The following is a 17,638-nucleotide window of genomic DNA, read 5'->3' on the forward strand; positions in this document are numbered from 1 at the left end:
TCCTGGTATTCATTAGGGCAATTTTGTTATACTAGGCATTTTTCTGCTTAGTGGACAAGTCAGTGTGACCAGGATTAAAGTGAAGGCTTTGTCACTTCTTTTTTTTTTTTTATTTTATTTTTTTTATTATTTTTTTTTAACGTTTTTTATTTATTTTTGGGACAGAGAGAGACAGAGCATGAATGGGGGAGGGGCAGAGAGAGAGGGAGACACAGAATCGGAAACAGGCTCCAGGCTCCGAGCCATCAGCCCAGAGCCTGACGCGGGGCTCAAACTCACAGACCGCAAGATCGTGACCTGGCTGAAGTCGGACGCTTAACCGACTGCGCCACCCAGGCGCCCCAAGGCTTTGTCACTTCTTCTTCTTCTTCTTTTTTTTTTTTTTGGTTGTTTGAGTTTGGATTTTGGTAGAGGTTCTTACAACAGTCTCTGTTTCAGAGTCTGGGGTTTCCATAAGCTGTGGCCACTTTATAGCCAGCCTTTCTTTGTTTGGGCACAAGACTGTTCAAAGTAATAGAAGTTTTAGGTCTTAAATAAAAGCCGGCTGATGTAATTTGATTATAATACTGTAGTTTGAAGGTAATCACTGATGCTGTGTTTGAAATTAAGTTTATGACTGACTTTGGCTATACACTCCCAAAGGACTGATGAGCTGTTTGCTGTAATAGGCTGGGAGCCTATTAAAGGCCAGGACTACACCCAGAGATGGCCCAGTGATCATTTCTCTGGGATGGTCTGAATCAGCAGGACTTGGTCCAGGTTGTGCCACCACTGATATACTTCTGAAATTAGTTGATGCAATTGCTAGGACCACCTCACTGACCCCATCCAAGCTAGACAAAGAAGGATTCAGTTTCTTTTGGGACTCACAGGTTCTCAGAATGTGTTCACCTCCAGCAGATGTTGAATTTGGTCTGGAGTGGTGAGCAGTTGTAATCTTTGACTCTTCCCTTAAGTGCAGATTCTCTTTCCTTTTTTTTCCCCACTGAATCTTGGGAGAACAGGAGGTGGCTGGTGGTTTACCTACATTTTGTGAGTTTTTGTGTGAAGGTCTACTTTTTTGTTTTCAGCTCTACCCATGGAAACAAGACAGTGAGCCCATATGAAAGCTAATGTACTTAGCTTATTTATTTAGCCCAACCAAGCTTCAGTTTTCTTCTTTGGTGGATAATAATAGTATTCACAAAAGGTTGTCTTAAGGAGGTAAATAAAATTATTTTTGTAAGCCTCTACCACAGGGTGTGACACAGAGGAATTACTCAATAATGATTAGTTAGCCCTTTCTCTTCCTACTCTGGTAGGAAAAGGAGGGCCATCTATGACAACTCCAATAAAAAAGAAAACCTACCAGGTCTATTTGGAGATTTGTTCTTCAACTTTGATATCAATGATTTTGGAGCGAGTGTGGGTGTGAATATAGCTTTAGGGACACACCTGTCCTTTAAAAATACAGGTCTAGACAAGAAACCAAAATAGTACTCCAGGATTATTAGAATTTTCATAATATTTATGGGAATGGTGTCTAATTAACAAATGTTATCTATTTTGTAAATGAAATCTCCTCACCCCAATCTATTTCTCTTGTTCTTTTTAGTAATAGAAGTCCTTGAGTCTTATGTGTCTCGCCAGCTACGGACTACATTTCCATGTCTCCTTTGCATTTAAATGGTGTCATGTGACTAAATTCTGGCTAATAGGATAGTAGCAGAAGTGACATCTGCAATTTTCAGGTCATAACTTTAAAATAGAACTGTTTGCCCTCCACTTATCCTCTCTTTCCTACACTGGAATGCAGATGTTGTGGCAGTGAGCTGTCTTTGACCATCCTACCAGAAGCATCACTTAGGGAGCAGCAAAGCAAGACAGAAAGAAACAGGGAGGGTCTCTAGATCATCTCATGGGATGTTGCTTCTCTCTCTCCCTTGAATGTCTCCCAGCTAGGATTGTTATGGGTGTGAGAGAAATGAATGTTCTAATCTTGTTTAAGCCACTGTGGTTATAGAATCTTTTAAAGCATCAAAATCAGTATGCTAATTATTGCATCACCTTATGGGGATGAACCTTTGCATAACCAACTTTATGAGATTTTTTTCTTTGATTTGCAAAATTACTCATTGTTACCTTGCATTTCAGGTAGTTAGCCAGTAAAAATAGAAAAATAGATCAGCTTTGCATCTAGTGATTGAAGAAGCTACATGTTTCTAAATCATCTACCAAATCTGACATGGTTTATATTGATGTTAGCTAGTTAATGCTCAGTGGCTAAGGTTTACAATGATAAAAGAAAGATCTTTTATTTTTTAACTATGACTGATTAAAATGAATAGCTTTGGAACTCTAACAGATACTATTAAGTATATGTAGTTGATGACTTTAATTAGGTAATCTTGACTGCAGTGTGTTGGTCATATGTAATGGGCAGATAAGTTATTATTGATGGATCAGAGGTTAAAGATATTTTATCTTTATAGGTACTTTGCTTTATGATAATATTAAACTCTATTTTGTCATAAAATTGAGAATATGCAGTCTAGTAGAAGGTGGGTTGATTTTTGTGTTTTATTTTTAAAACTAGGGGTCTGATAAATTTCATCAAACATTTAACACACTTTTTTTAAGCACTTAACACATGTCAGGCACATTTTACTCACCAAACTGAAATAAAACTATATAATAAAAAAAGATGAAGAATACTTGTACGCACAGACATAGGACATGAATTGCCTTACAATCAGCCTTGCCAACAGGCATGTGTATAATAAGGAAGATCTAACCCACTAGTGCAAACAATCACATGCTGTGGGTAAGCATGCCAGAGAATTAAAGGGCATTTGGCATACAACAAACACTCAGTTTGGCCTAAGCCAGATCTATTGCCTCTAATCCTGAGCATTTAAGAACAGGAGGAACAATGCGACACAGCAGCTTCAAGATAACAAGAAGCAGAGAGCTAGCCCAGCAGTGACATTGAAACAAGTGTCACTTGGCTCTGATAATTGGGAACAGAGCAGATGTTTAGAAAAGCTGAATAATTTATAGTTACAAGCGAGCAGCTTTTGCATGGGTGAATCTCATCTCCTAATATAACTCTGTAAATATTAATAATTATATTATGGGCAGATGATACTATCATGAGTTGAAACTGCCATGTAGGCAGATAATGTTAGAAGATAATCATTTAGTAGAAAAGCAAATGCTCTTCATCAGAACAATATTTTGTAAATTAAGGCTTTAATTTTCCATGAAAAATAAGAGGCCAAACTGGTTTTCAGAGAATCAGTCACTTTCATGGGCAGGTTACAAACAAGGTTTTCAAATGAATGCAAATAAATGCACAGTCTGGAGGTTGGTGTGGTATGGTAGACTGGTTAGTTATGGGCTTCTTGAGTGCTCTGGTAGCACAGAAGCTGGGTGTGTGGTTTTTAATTAGAGCCTGTAGAGAGCCTTGTACATGATAAATAATAAGAGCTAAATATTTTTTTTAAACTTAAAAATTTTAATGCTTATTTATTTTTTGAGAGAGAAAGGGGGGGGGCAGAGAGAGAGGGAGATACAGAATCCGAGGCAGGCTCCAGGCTCTGAGCTGTCAGTGCAGAGCCTGAAGTGGGGCTCGAACTCACGAACCATGAGATCATGACCTGAGCTGAAGTCAGATGTTTAACTGACTGAGCCACCCAGGCACCCTGAGCTAAATAGTTTTAATAATAATTCAAATTGACCTCTACATACATAGGTGCCATGAGGTGCCTTAGCCAGGACATGGCAAGTTAGCTGCAGATGTGCTTATCCATGATTTTGGAAAGCTTTTTTTTCTTTAAAAAAAAAGTTGTAGGGGAAAATATTTTTAGTGAATAAATTACTTGTTACCATATTATGAAATGGCAAAACATATTCAATGATGTATGCAGCCATTGACTCTCTCTGTTCAGAAATAATTACTGGCTGTATGCCTTGTAACCCTTAACATTTATTTCCAACAGTATTATAGAGCAGCCACTATATTTTCAACTTTCTATCCACTTCATTTTTGCTTTGCTTCTAGTATTAATTGTTCATATTTGATACCAAGAACAGGACTCTATTATTTGAAGACCAATAAATATAAATTCCAATCTTAATATAACATAGAATAACCAACAAGGACCAGTTAGCCTGGGGTGGTCTAAATGGGCTAAGTGACACTTAGCTTGTGGCAGATAAAAGATGCATTCCAAGGGGTGTATGTGGAAGCTTCCTGAGCTGATAAATTTAGTCATAGATCTGGGGTGGGGGACAATCTTGGAGAATGGGGAAACCTAGGCCCTTTGGTAGCATATTGTACAAAGAATTTCTGCCTTTGAACATTCTTTGTGACAATTACTCCTCTCCCACTTTCTCCTTTGTTCATTTGCTCCTTTGTTCCTTCATTACTCATGTCAACACAGCCAAAGATTTATGATGTCCATGCTAGTGGTTTTAAATTTGTATTTCAAGTTACTGAATATTGTTTTAAATGAAATAATGTAAAATCACTTTGAAAAGTTAAAGGATCTAAAGAGAAATAAACATAACTAAAAATTTGCTTTGAGGCACTTATGATCTCAATCTCCTTTACTTAAGACAAAGATGGGTTCGATGTGGCAGGTTCTCTATAAATCTTCATTGAAATGGATCAAGAATGAACCGAGTGAGTCCTGGTGGAATGGGTCTGGGGTCAGAAAGATCTATGTGTGACTCATGGCTTGTCTGCTACTAGATTTATAGCTTTCTGTGCTTTAGTGTCCTTATATGTAAAATAATGCTAATTAGACTTTCCTCAGAGAATTGTTTTTCTCAGAGTAATGCTCAGAGTATATAATATATGCTGCATAAAGGGTAGCTGTTATTATTGAATTGCAGTGGAGTGGTGTTATTCTAATCTACTTTTTAGACTATCAAAGCCCTGGTGGGGGTGGGGGTGTTTATGCTGGGTAATCATTTAACCCTATTTTTACTAAGCTATGGATGAGATTGGCAGGTGTGAATCACAGAGGATGCTGGGAAGTGGGGGATAAGGAAATAAAAGAGCATAGGAAAGAGGGGAAAGATGAGAAAGTGAAGTGAGGGTGAGGTGTTACAACACGTCATCAACAATGGCCTCAAAAACCACTGTCATGTGACTTTGCCCTTGACTCAAGATAGTTGGGTGGTTATCCTTTTTTATTTTAAAGAATTTCAAGGCTTTCATTTTTACTTCATTAATGTTCAAGTCATTGTCTAGTCTTTAGCTGGACCCTTTAATAGTTGGTATTTTCAAGTCTGACCATCCATCCATCATCCATCATCCATATTTTCCCATTCATTCATTTTTTAAGCTACATAATCACAGGTATTCCTATTATGTGCTAGGCATTGTACTAGGCTTTTTTTTTTTTTTTGATGGGGTTTGGGGGTTAGATTTCTTCCTCTTTTTTTGCTGGAAATTTGATTTATTTTGCTGTTTTTGTTACATTAAAAAAATCTCCTGAGTTAGAAATAATCACAATATCTGGGAAATTAAAAACAACAACAGATGAACTATTGCAAATCTGATAAACCAATTAGTCAAATATGGAAAGTGAAAAACATGCTTGGAATGCTTTTGACTCATATAATTGCTTCAGAATAATTTCTTAAGTGTTTCTAGGCAACAGCAGATTTAAGAAGAAGAAACAAATGGTGGGTTTCTCTCTCTCTCCCTCTCTCTCTTTTTTTGTGTGCCTTTCCCCCCTTTCTCTTTTCTCTCTCACATAGTCACAAGAGCAGCTTGTGCCTCTCCCACAATATGATGTTAGACATGGCTGGTTGGGTCAGAATGTGACATTTTTTCATGCAGCATTCCTCACTGTGTTGGATGAGACATCAGTTTCATTAAGGTACAGTTGGCCTGCACAGGTAGATGAGAGCATTAGGTAGGGGGTTGAATTTGGATAGAAATTACAGCGAGCTGAACTTTGATAAACTATAACCAGCATCAAAATCATTTAGCCTTTATATTTCTCCATCGATCCTTTGGGTTCTGTTTTTGAAACTGAATCTTGCCTGCTATTTTTTGAGTTAACAGAGTAGATTACTGCTTTATATGATCTTGAGCAGAGTGCATTTCCTAATATTGCATCTCCATTTGTAGTGGCACTTCCCTTATGTGGGATGGTGGCAGCTGCAGTAATGACCTGCTCCTCAGATTTTCTCATGACATACAATCACACAGAAATCCAATCTTTCCTGCATCTTCATATTAGTACCTTATGGGGCAGGCAGTGTCTACCATTTGGAGACAAATTAAAGCTCATTAAAGAAAGGCAGAGGGTCAGAAGGGTACTTTGGAATATTAAAAAAACAATCCTTACTAGAGAACATTTAATCATAAGTAGATAATCCTTCTCAAAGGGAAGACAGTGCATTTACATCATTCTCCCTGGCAGTTAACCTTTTGCATTTTATGCTTATGACATTTCTGTCAGGCACTCTGTGTGCTCCAATTAAAGTCAGAGGTCTTTGGACATAGTTCAAAAAGTAGCAAGCCTCTGGAGGGCAACTTGATGCAAGGCATTTTGGCAGAGGGAGGACAGCTGGGCAGCCCCATAGGAAAGAGGAATCTAGAATGTGAACGACACAGCTCCTTTGGATGCTTCTGAGGGTGTTTGGAGGGGGGGCTCATTATGGGTGTTGGCTATTGGATGGAGGAAAGCAACAGACGTGACAAAACAGGAATTCTAAGCCAGCCTATAAATTTGTACACATGGGTGTCTGGACTGAAAGGTCGGTGCTGGATTTGAACCTGTGCCTACAATCAGGTAGTAAATGGTTCAGTGGTCACAGTAAGAACAGGGCTCATTTGGGAGGCAAATTGAAACTCTATTTAAGCAAAGCGATTCAGAAGGAGATGTTCAGTATCATTTTACTCCTGGGAACATTTCCTCCTAAGGCACAGGCAAAATACCCACTAATATTGTTCCAAAGCTAAGAATGTGACTCAGAGACAAAAACCATGGAAACCTACTTATTTTCTGAAACGTTGCTGTTCTGAAAGAAAAGATGAGAGGATGAATAAGCAGACATGTTTTACTTAAAGGTTATGTGTGAGTCAGGGAAGCTTTGAGTTTTTAATATGGCAGAGAGTCATATGAGTATCTATGCATATAAGAGAATGAAATCGTTACATGGGTTGGAAATTAAAAGTGCTGTAAAAGGGTAGCATTTACAGGATTTAACTTTTATAAAAATTTTCTACAGGATCTGAGGCATAATTTATTTTTATGATTAAGACATTTAATTAGATTTTAAATCCTGAGTCCTAATTTTTTAGCTGTATGCGATGGGGCAAGTTAGCATCTACAAATGTCATTTTTCTCACCTATTAAGTGTTAATCTACCTCATAGCGTGGTTGTGAGAATTCAGTGAGATAATCTATATGAAATGTTGAACACAGTGCCTGGTATATAACACATGCTCTGTAAAAATTAACCAGTATTGTGAGCGTTTTAGTCTTCAAGTCATAAAGAAAACCCATCCATTATTTCCAAATGGAAAGAATTCTAATTGCGTGGTAATCTCAGTTTACTCAAAGGAAAAGATTCTTTGTACTGGCATAAAGAAATGAGACATCTTGGCCAAGAGATAAAAATCCCCAGATAAAATTCCAGGCAGTGTCCTTCTTCTAATTATTTTTGACTCCTAATAAGGACTAGGGTCTAATATTTTTTGAACACCTACCATGTGTCAGGTTCTCTCCAAGCTGATCACTCATGAAGTCCTGTGAAGTCACTATAATTGTCCCACTATTACAGACAAGGAAACTGAGGCCCAAAGAGATGAGAGAACATGTCAGGCTTATAGGTACCGTGGTTGACAGAGCAGGGATTTGAATGCCAAAGGCCATGCTCTTTCATTTCCTCTCACAAGACTGGGAGTAGTAGTAGGAATGAAAACCAGGAGCAGTCTGGCCCTGCTGCAGACTCTGAGGTAATAGCAGCGTTTCTATTTTGATGTTCCCGTTAAAATCTTATCCTCTAGCTGAGAGGCCTGGCAGGTGGCAAATGTCACCCTTGAGCAGGCACCTAAGTCAAGTGATAAACAGTCATTCAGGGTTTGGGATGCTTTCCCTGCTTAGGGAAGAAGGGTGGCTCTGTCTAGTTCAATTCCATCCTTTGACTTGGTTGCCTCTTGGAGCTAATGGGAAAATGTACTTTCTTTAGCTGGTAATAAAAGCTTCTTAAGCACTGCGGGTAGCTGTTTTGGAGAAACACTGAATTTAAAAACATGCACCTGATTATTTAGCAGTTGTAGAAATATCTGAGAAGAAAATCAGGTAAAGCTGCTTTGGCGACATGATTTCTTTAATGCTGGGCAGTAGTGGAGGCTGTTTAATACAGACAAGGCACAGATATTATTTTGTCTCTGTATGTTGCTTCAGAACATTCTGTTCCCTGCACATTTTAAACGAGATAAACAGCCTTCATGCATCACAACAATGCAAATTCTTGATATGAACTCTTTGCAAATACATTTTTTTAGGACCATTCCTTAAACAAAGCAACTTGCTACGAGGTATTAGATGTTTTACTATTTCCAGAACATGTACATCCACAGCTCTCTTTTAGTTTTATAGCAGGAGAGCACTGAATGGGACTTGCTTGGAGGCCCAAGTTTACCTTTAATGGCTCTGTGACCTTAATTAAGTCCCTTATCCTCTCTGAGCCTACTTCCTCCTCTATGCAATGGAGGTGTTAATGCTTTGCTTCTAGGATTGCTGTGAGAATGAAATGACTTAATGGAAGTGCAAGTGCTTTGTCAATGGCACAAGGCCATTTAAAAATAAATCATTCCTGTTATTTTATATTTGGGGGTTAAAATCTTTTGGTGCTAATAAAGGAGCACTTACGGTTAATGACATCCTGAAGATCTAAAACAAAGTTGTAGTGAAGTCACGGGGATGAAAGCACAGCCTAGGGAATCCAGTCAATAATATTGCAGTGACATTGTACGGTGACAGGTGGTGACTGTACATGTTGTGGTGAGCATTGTGTAATGTATAGAACTGTCGAATCATTATTTGGTATACCTGAAACTAATGTAACATTATACGTCAACAGTACTTCAATTAAAACAGAAAATAAAAAAAAAATAAACTCATCAGAAGATGCCAGAATTGTGTAATGTGAGAGCAACATGAAAGAAGATCCGGAGAGTGCTAGGAGCTCTTTGGAGAAAGGAGAACCAAGGGTCAGAACATGCTTTAAAGACTTCCTGTAAGAGATAATAGGTTTTCGGACCATAGTGTGTGGTCTAAAATGCTGTGTGGCATCACTTTATAGGTAGCATAGGGTAGTCATGAGTTTCTGATCCACCACTTTGTAATTATGTGAATTCTTTACCCCTTATGTGCCAAAAGTGAAGATAATGACAATGCATCACAGGGTTATGAAGATTAGATGGGATGATAATCTGTAAAGTACCTGGCAGGTAATATGGCTGGTAAATATGGTTTGTCTTCTTCTTCCTGCTCCTCTTCCTCCTCCTTTTTTTTTTTTTTTTTTTTTGTCAGATAGGAACTCTAACTAGGGAAGCCATGGTCGGTACCACTAGAAGTTTATGTGCTTCTCAGAGCATTCAGGCAAGGTCTGAAAGCAATCAGTAGAATCCTAGTAAATTCTCTGGGATTACTTACAGTGCTGCCCAAACTTGTTAATGCGTCTGAGTCTGTTAGCCACTTCAGTTATCATCAAGTACAGAAAAAGTTGTAGGTATTCAGTATGGGCAAAGACTCTTAAATAAGAGGGGGCTCTGAAGAGAAGCAGGCATATGTCTGCAGAGCTTAGGGTATGCAGGGATTAAATTCAGAACTCCTTCAGAGATAAGGGTTCTGTGCTAAGGACGAGAAAGTAATCATCAGCTAAGCCAGACTTTGCTAAGAAGCTCTTGCTAAGGGACGCCTGACAAAGGATCAAGTTTTCCCAACTCTAGAGTTGATTTATTGAGTTATTTTTAAGGAATTGTTTTCTACCATTCAGAAACACTTCACATCTTTGAGCAAACAACCGAGGGGTTTATAAATATAAACACTTCAATGATTACAATATAACTTTTAAAGAATTGTTAATTTAAAAAAACATCTGAATAAGGATGAGTAGTCAGTGATTTTAGCTATTAAATGTACAAGCGTGTGAAATTAGGCAAGTAACGTGAGAAACAGTTAAAAAAAGGAAGCTTTTTTCCATGCTGTCAATTTGAAGGCCTAATGCAATCTGTCTGTTTAGTGTGGTGAGGATGAGCAAAATGTAGTTGTACAGCTAGTGGATATTTTTACCTTTCAGGTCTTTCCTATAGTTCTCACTAAAGAGGACAAATTCACAGTGAGTGAGATTTTGAAAGCTACCTATATTTATTTCAAAGATCCATAGGCTTTAAATTATTGTCATTATTATACCACAAGAAATTCCATCTTTTTTCTGTGTGTGGGTTAGAAAATGATTCTGACATTTCCCACGTCTCTTTCTTTCATGCTATCTATATTTTGTGATAATACTAATAACCCAATCTTCCATTCGAGCTTTTCAATATATATATTTTTTTCATGTTCATCACTTTTTAAGCCAAGGCAATTTAAAAGCTTTACTTGTTATATCACAAGTTGCTGACTTGGTACTGATTGTGGGTGATGGGCAGGGTAGGACATTGAGAAGTGAGGTCAACACCTGGGACCAAATAATTGGGAAGGTAGAAGAGAGAAAATGCTAGTGAAGTATTCCTACAGTGTCTTCTCTTCCAAAACATGGTTGTGACTGGGGAGAGCCCAGGAGAAGGGTGATGGACACACAGTGTAAACACATCCAGAGAACTGTCACCTGTCCTAAGGTGAGAGTAAGGGTTGGGGCTGTGAATAAGGACTGTTTTTTGACTACCCCTTATGTGCCAGTTGGTGCTAGTAGCTTAGCACATATATTTTTAATTTGCTCAACAACTGTAAAAGATAGATATTGTTACTACCATTTTTTAGATGAGGAAACAGGCTTGGAGAGCTTTGGGTAAGTCACCAGTATGTATTTAAAAAATAAATCATGTGTTGCTATGTGTAGGTGGCATTAACAGTGAAATTTGTGTCATCTTCTGGTGTTGCCTTAGTCTTTATTAGAAATCCAAATGAAGATGTGATTATGCCCTTAAAAATAAGAATGGATCTTATACATGCAACATGGGCAAAGTCAAAATAAAGGGAGTTATGGAGTAGGTCAGTGAGGGCTGTACCTGAGGATGCTTTGTTCTAGAACCTGGATCTGGTGCTGGTCTTGTTGATTCTGCTTCTTCATCTCTTCCTGTTCTTTTCCGCTGCTGACTCCATCTAGAAGCCATTTCTCCCTTAAGGCCTTTTTCTGATATCAGGAAACATAAAGATGTTCTTAATCAATAATTTCCTAAATCTCTAACTACTTTGAAATCTTATGAATGTTAATAGTGAACATAGTAAAGAGAAATGATTTTTTTCTCACTGCGTTACCTGAATAAATCTGGTGTTTCCCTTCATTGCACCCTTTGTAACCCCCTTCCAAAGCCAGTTTTATGTATCTAAATCCTGTTTATCCTGCACGTTCTAGAGTAGGTTCTTCCTTCTCTGTGAAAATCTCTGTCCTTCCCCCATCCTCACCCTCAGAGAGCTCTCTTTCTTCAGAATCATGCAGCACTCTGCTTACCTACACTGTATATCTAGCAGTTGTACAGAGATCTTATCACGTGATGTCTAACTATTACTTATTTGATTAATGGGTGTACATCTTGTGTCTTTGAAGTAAAAGGCTCCTTCCTTGAAGCCATTTTTTTATTCATCCCAATGACAGTGTACAGAAAATGCTCCAAAATTTTTTTGTGTGGGATTAATTGAAATGAGGGGCAAAACAAGAGATTGCTATTGTGTCTTAAACTAATTCGATGTTAGTCTTAAGTGGTGTGGTCAGCACTTATTGCTTTGCCCACCCAGTACCTCTTCTGTCTTCTGAGAACCTCCCCGGTTCCAGATACCTAAGTTTAGTACAAAACTACTTGTTCCAATAATACGATGCACAAAATTCACTGATCTAACTTGAAATTTTGCCAACTTTAACAAGATGATAAATATTTATGTTTTATCATACGGGAAAAAACCCTTTGAATTTGCATGAAAGAATTATAATCCTGGATCCTGAGCCTGAGAAAAAGCAAATGAGAGATGTGTAAATTTTGGAGAGGACTTAGCTAGCACCCCGTCCATGTCTTACGTAGGAAGTGTTAGGTATTAATTCCAAAGAGTTTGAGTTTCTCCTTTTCTTCCTGAAGAAAACTGTTCTCCCTATATATCTAATCTACTTGTGTAAACTATTTGTTTAATAATTACTTATTGGGGATTTGTGCCTAAAATGGCGAGAAGAATGGGAACTCTGTATTGTCTGAGACTTCTTTCTCTTACATCACAATTAAAATGAGAGCAAGTAAAAAGAACGTTTGCCTTTTTTAAAAGGATGCTAGAACTAATACTACTGGAATCTAAATATCTTCGAATTTTAAACAAAATTTAAATAAGGTTGATTGTGCTAGGTAAGTATCACATGATGGTTATTTTAAGTAAGGCAATGGTCTCCAAACCAATAAGAAATGTTATACTGCTTACAAATATATATTGTATGGAATTATACTTTATAGAGCTGATAAAACCTGGCCTGCTCTAGTTGAAGCAGGGAGGGGTCCCAGAAGCCTGTGGATGCCCAGAACACACAGTTTGAAAACCACTAGATTGAGTAACAGCCTTATCCCACATGATCACGTTCATTTTGTCCTTTTCAGAGTTTCAAGTGATTGCATGTGGACAACACCCCCCATAAGAGTAGTTTGTATTATTCCAGTTTGTAGCCAGAGATTCTTTGCCCCAGTGTTACCTTAACCCTTAATTATGGCTGTTGAGCTGTTTGCGGAAATGTTCTCCCACAGACACAGTTAAAATGTTCTTAATAAAGGTCAAGATCTATCTCTTGAGGTCAAAGATGCCAAGAAAATCTTAGTACACTCATTTGAGGAATTTACTTTGATTTTAATTTATTTTTATTTGATGGAATGTGATGATAGTTAGTGCATAGTAAAGAAGACAGATGACACCTATCAAAAGTAAATTACAGTCCTTACAAACCACCTACCAGGACAGTTTCAGTCATTTACATCCATATCACTACAAGAAGCACTCAGATGGGATGGTCTTATGATGCTGAGTTACAGAGAACAGAGAATAATTCATGTGATGTGATTAGGTGAACTTGGGGCTACATTCTTGGTTCTTAGTCTGGTTAGGAACAAGAATAACTTAAATTTTATCTTTGTAAAACTTTGTTCATAATTCACAAATTGTCATTTACCTCTGGCAAAGAACCCTTTGCCTCTGAATATAAAATACATAATTTGGATATGCAATTAAAATGATATGGTACAATTACGTAATGTGACAACCTAAAGATAGTTATTTTGCTTTTATGTCACAGTTTAGACTTGTGCTTTCATCTATGAGGTCGATGTAAAATCTGTTTCACAACAATGACATTCAGAATCAAAAGCCGTATTAACTGTATGAAAATATAAGTGACATGTGGGTAATGGATATTTGGGCAGTTAATTTTTTTTTTAGGGAAAGGTTTTCCTGAAGCACATTCCGTTCTATACAGCAGTTAGAGTAGACTTTAGGAATAAATTAGTTCTTTATACCATGGATCAAATGGACTTCCAGAAAAGAAAAGTTTTCTAAGTTGAGTGCATTTTGTGTGTCTTGGTGACAGATTGTGATCATGTTACTAGGCAAGGAGACCCATAGTGTACAAATCTCAAAAATGTTTGAAAGTTAGAATGCTACTAATATCCCCAGAAACTCCCTTTCTAGCATGTCACTGGTATGATTGCCAGGTTCCAGAGCGAAAGAATATCAGAGTGAGTTCCTACAATTATTTGGAAATGTATGTACTAATGACACAGAAGGAGCACTTTGTAAATGTTTATGTTTGTGAAGTGTAATGAAATAGTTTGCAATCAGGAAAGTGCTGAGAACAGGTGGATGAAGAAGAAAATTAAAGGAAACTGGCAACTGTAGAGGCCAATAGAGCTTTCTTGACTTGGTGAACATATTTTAGAATTGATTTTAAAAATACTTCTGCACATTTCTGAACCCCATTTTGGAACGGTGCCTAGTTGCTGTTTGCTGTGGCCAACCATTTTCTGCAAAACTTAGACGAATGTGACTCTATTCAAACTGCCAGTCTTTCCTCTGTGTTCCTTTTGCAGTTTTAGTCTTGCACACAGCACTCATCACATAATGTATGTCTTTATAAGTTCCTGTGTCAGTTACCATTTTAAGGATACAGGTCAAACTTTATTTTGTATTCTTAGTGCCCTGCTTAGTACTTTACACATAATAGGTCCTTAATAAATGTTTATTGACTAAAAGGTCCTATATACACCTATATAAATCTTACTTATCAGTTAAGACTCAGCTTAAATCCCACACCTTTAATAGACCTCCTTTGACCACCCCAGATTACTGCTTATACTATTATTTAAATTTAAGAAATTATCTTTTAACCTGTCCTAGTTATTTATTTAATATTGGGGTTCCCACTAGGTTGCAGGCAGAAGGGCTACAGCCCTCCAGGGCCACTGCTAGTCTCTATGGCATTAATAAAAAAATCAGGAAAAATTGCTGTTTCTCATCTCCACCCTTTTGGGTCAGTGCACAGCCTGGGAAGGTGGATAGCACCTTTGTGCAGAGAAAAAGAAACTTCATCCTTCAGACAGAAGCAGACTGATGACAGAGTGCACAGTTCCAAGGGAGCATGGGCAGGGTTTTAGCACTCCTTTCTCAGGTACCTTTGTGCAGTACACAATCTGCACAACTGTGTACAGCAATCCAAAGCATGATAATGTGTTGATTGGATTGGATTAGAAGAGGTATCCTGGGTTCCAGAAAGCAAACCTATATGGAAGATCATGTATTATTTTTTTGGACTGGTTTTGGCAATACTGAAAAGAAGCGCCACTTCAGAAACAGAACTTTCAGTGAGTCAGAGTTTCCTTTCCTTTCCTTTCCTTTCCTTTCCTTTCCTTTCCTTTCCTTTCCTTTCCTTTCCTTTCCTTTCCTTTCCTTTCCTTTCCTTTCCTTTCCTCTTCTGTTTTTATTTTAGAGAGAGAGCAAGAGCAGGGGAGAGGGGCAGAGGTAGAGAGAGAGAGAGAAAGAGAGAGAGAGAGAGAGAGAGAGAGAGAGAGAGAACCCTGGGCATGCTCCACGCTCAGCATGGAACCCAGCATGGGGCTCGATCCCATGGTCCTGGTATCATGACCTGAGCTTGGACACTCAAGCTCAACTGACTGAGCCACCCAGGTGCCCTGGAGCCAGAGTTTTCTTTGTGAAACTTGCTTCCTAGAGTGAACTGAGGGAATATTTAACCCTTTCTCTTACTGTGAGCTCTACTGTTGTTTGGCTACACATTCTACAAGAATAGCAATTGTTGAATGCTAAGCAGCTTTCTGTTTACTCAGAAGCAATCATTACTTTATTGTGAGACTCAAATTGTGTGTAAACTGTGTGTGTGTGTGTGTGTGTGTGTGTGTGTGTGAGAGAGAGAGAGAGAGAGAGAGGGAGAGAGAGAGAGAGGGAGGGAAAGAGAGGGAGAGAATGAGAGAGAGAGAGCACTGATTAACAGTTAGAAATGGTTTAGCTCAAAAATTATTGTGGATTTGATTTTTGATTTGAGCTTCACCAAAGTAACTTGGTAAAATTTGTTTTTGTTTCATTGATTTTTCTGATTATATACACTGCATTTCTTGGCTATGTCTACTACTTATGTAAATTCACTGCAAGTGAATACTGCAAGGATAGCAGGCTGACTATACTTTGAAATTATCCATCAAACTTTGGAAATGTCCATTTATATAGAAACAAAGGAGCAAACAGAATCCAGAGAACTGAGGCTAATTGGAATCTTAAATTATGATTCTTTTCAGAGGTGGTTACCTGACCCATCAGAAAGATGGAGTTAGCTGAATTCGGCAAGTTTACCTTAAGTGTGTAGATTCCACAAGTGTGCGGCATTGTTTCATTGAGGGATTCATTAAATCTATTGATAGCAGCCCTGCCAGCTAAGTAGCTTCCTGCTTGGACCTGTTCACAAGGAGCTCCTGTTTGTCATTTGGTTGCATCCTGTGACTAAGCTACGTAATAAAATGTTGAAACTCAATGTGCTTTAATTACAACATGACCACACCCGTGGAAGATGTAAAGTCTGATTTTAAAAATGGAGATTTATTTCTGGTGATGATCTCATGTTTTGTCAAAACAGAACAAAACAAAATAAAACAAAACCCCGAAGCCATACTCAAACAAAATTGGATTCATTGCACTGAGCTTTTAAATCCAAGCATCCTTGACCCTGCCAGACAGTGTCTGCTGTGTACCCCCTGGGGAAAGGCTGGCCTTTCATTGATTCCAAAAGGGACTTCCTAGCTGGTTCTATCCCTAGGGATGTTAAGCAAGACTGTGTTCAGGGCCAAATTATCAAGGCTGGATTCTCAAGGTTAGCCAAGAAAATGAGGAAATTCAGTAATAAGGGATAAAGTAATAAAAGCATGCTTTCAACTTTCTGCAAGTTTACCAGAAGGTATTAATCTCATGCAGATTTTCTAGATCCTTGTCCTGCCCTATGGTTATTAGGGTGTTAGTAGCACTATGCTGATTCTCTTTTCCTTCCTAAAGCATCTTTACTACAGAAATTTGAATGCCATTAGAATATTTGAATACAAAATCATTGAAATGAAATTAAAATAACAAATTACCTTCAAATGCTGGTGCTTTAGTTTTTCTTCCTCTATTTTCAGACGCTTCTGTGAGATTTCTTCCTGTATTTTTCTTTTATCCTGAAATAAAAGAAGTTCCAGCATAATCTATTTTTTCAGTTTGCTTAAATATGTTTCCTTGGGGTTGTCGTCATTACTGAATGGCTGGCCAGGCGTATGCTCTTGGCATTAGTAGGAAGCCGCTTTGGAAACTCAGATTTCAAAGTGAAGGAGGGCAAAGTGAGACATTCAAAGCATTTTGCTGATGGAAAACGATATAAGCTGCTTATGAAAAAAAAGAGAACTTGAAAATATTTTAATGTCTTTCCTTCCCCACTACCCTCCCATCCCCTTAAAAAACATATTCCCCATTAACGTAGCAAGATTGAGCTACTGAGTGATGCAACGGGAAAAGTGAATTTTAAGGAGGGAGTTTTGAAATAGACATGAGGAAACTCTGTGAGGAGAGAGACTGTTCCTGGCACAGGGCTGAAGAAACTGCTGGGTAAAAGGTTTGCTTCTGTGGGAAAACAGGATAGCTGGCCTACAGAGCATTAGAAAACTAGGAAGCTAGAGAGTGGAGTGTTTCCTCCCTGTATAATTTGCTATGTGAAGATAGAGAAAAAAGGGTTCAGATAATGCTTATAAACAGTAAGAGGGCTTTAAGTCAAGGTTACACAAAATTCATGGGGGAGATACTGTATCTTTCACCAAGTTTAAATTGCATTACCTCAAAAAACCCAGAAAGCATAACTGTTAATGCCCAGAGGTACTTTTTAGAAAATATAGCGTATATACTAACTAGCC

The 17,638-nt window shown here is 38.0% G+C and overlaps 1 protein-coding gene and 1 long non-coding RNA gene across 2 annotated transcripts in view; one reads left to right on the forward strand and one right to left on the reverse strand.

The window, feature by feature from the left end:
- Window positions 1-17,638, reverse strand: part of PALMD (palmdelphin) — a 49,375-nt gene that overhangs the window by 14,660 nt on the left and 17,077 nt on the right. The window contains exons 2-3 of the mRNA XM_058716451.1: window positions 16,832-16,912; window positions 11,246-11,370 (exon numbers count right to left, since the gene is read on the reverse strand). Of these exons, the coding sequence (XP_058572434.1) occupies window positions 11,246-11,370; window positions 16,832-16,912 (206 nt within the window). The remainder of the gene's footprint in view (window positions 1-11,245; window positions 11,371-16,831; window positions 16,913-17,638) is intronic.
- LOC131504320 (uncharacterized) lies at window positions 12,341-16,236 on the forward strand. Its single transcript, XR_009257916.1, has 2 exons — window positions 12,341-12,565; window positions 16,004-16,236. It is a non-coding gene; the product is annotated as an uncharacterized LOC131504320 (long non-coding RNA).

The sequence above is a fragment of the Neofelis nebulosa genome, chromosome 2 (genome assembly GCF_028018385.1).
Source record: "Neofelis nebulosa isolate mNeoNeb1 chromosome 2, mNeoNeb1.pri, whole genome shotgun sequence".
NCBI lineage: Eukaryota > Metazoa > Chordata > Mammalia > Carnivora > Felidae > Neofelis > Neofelis nebulosa.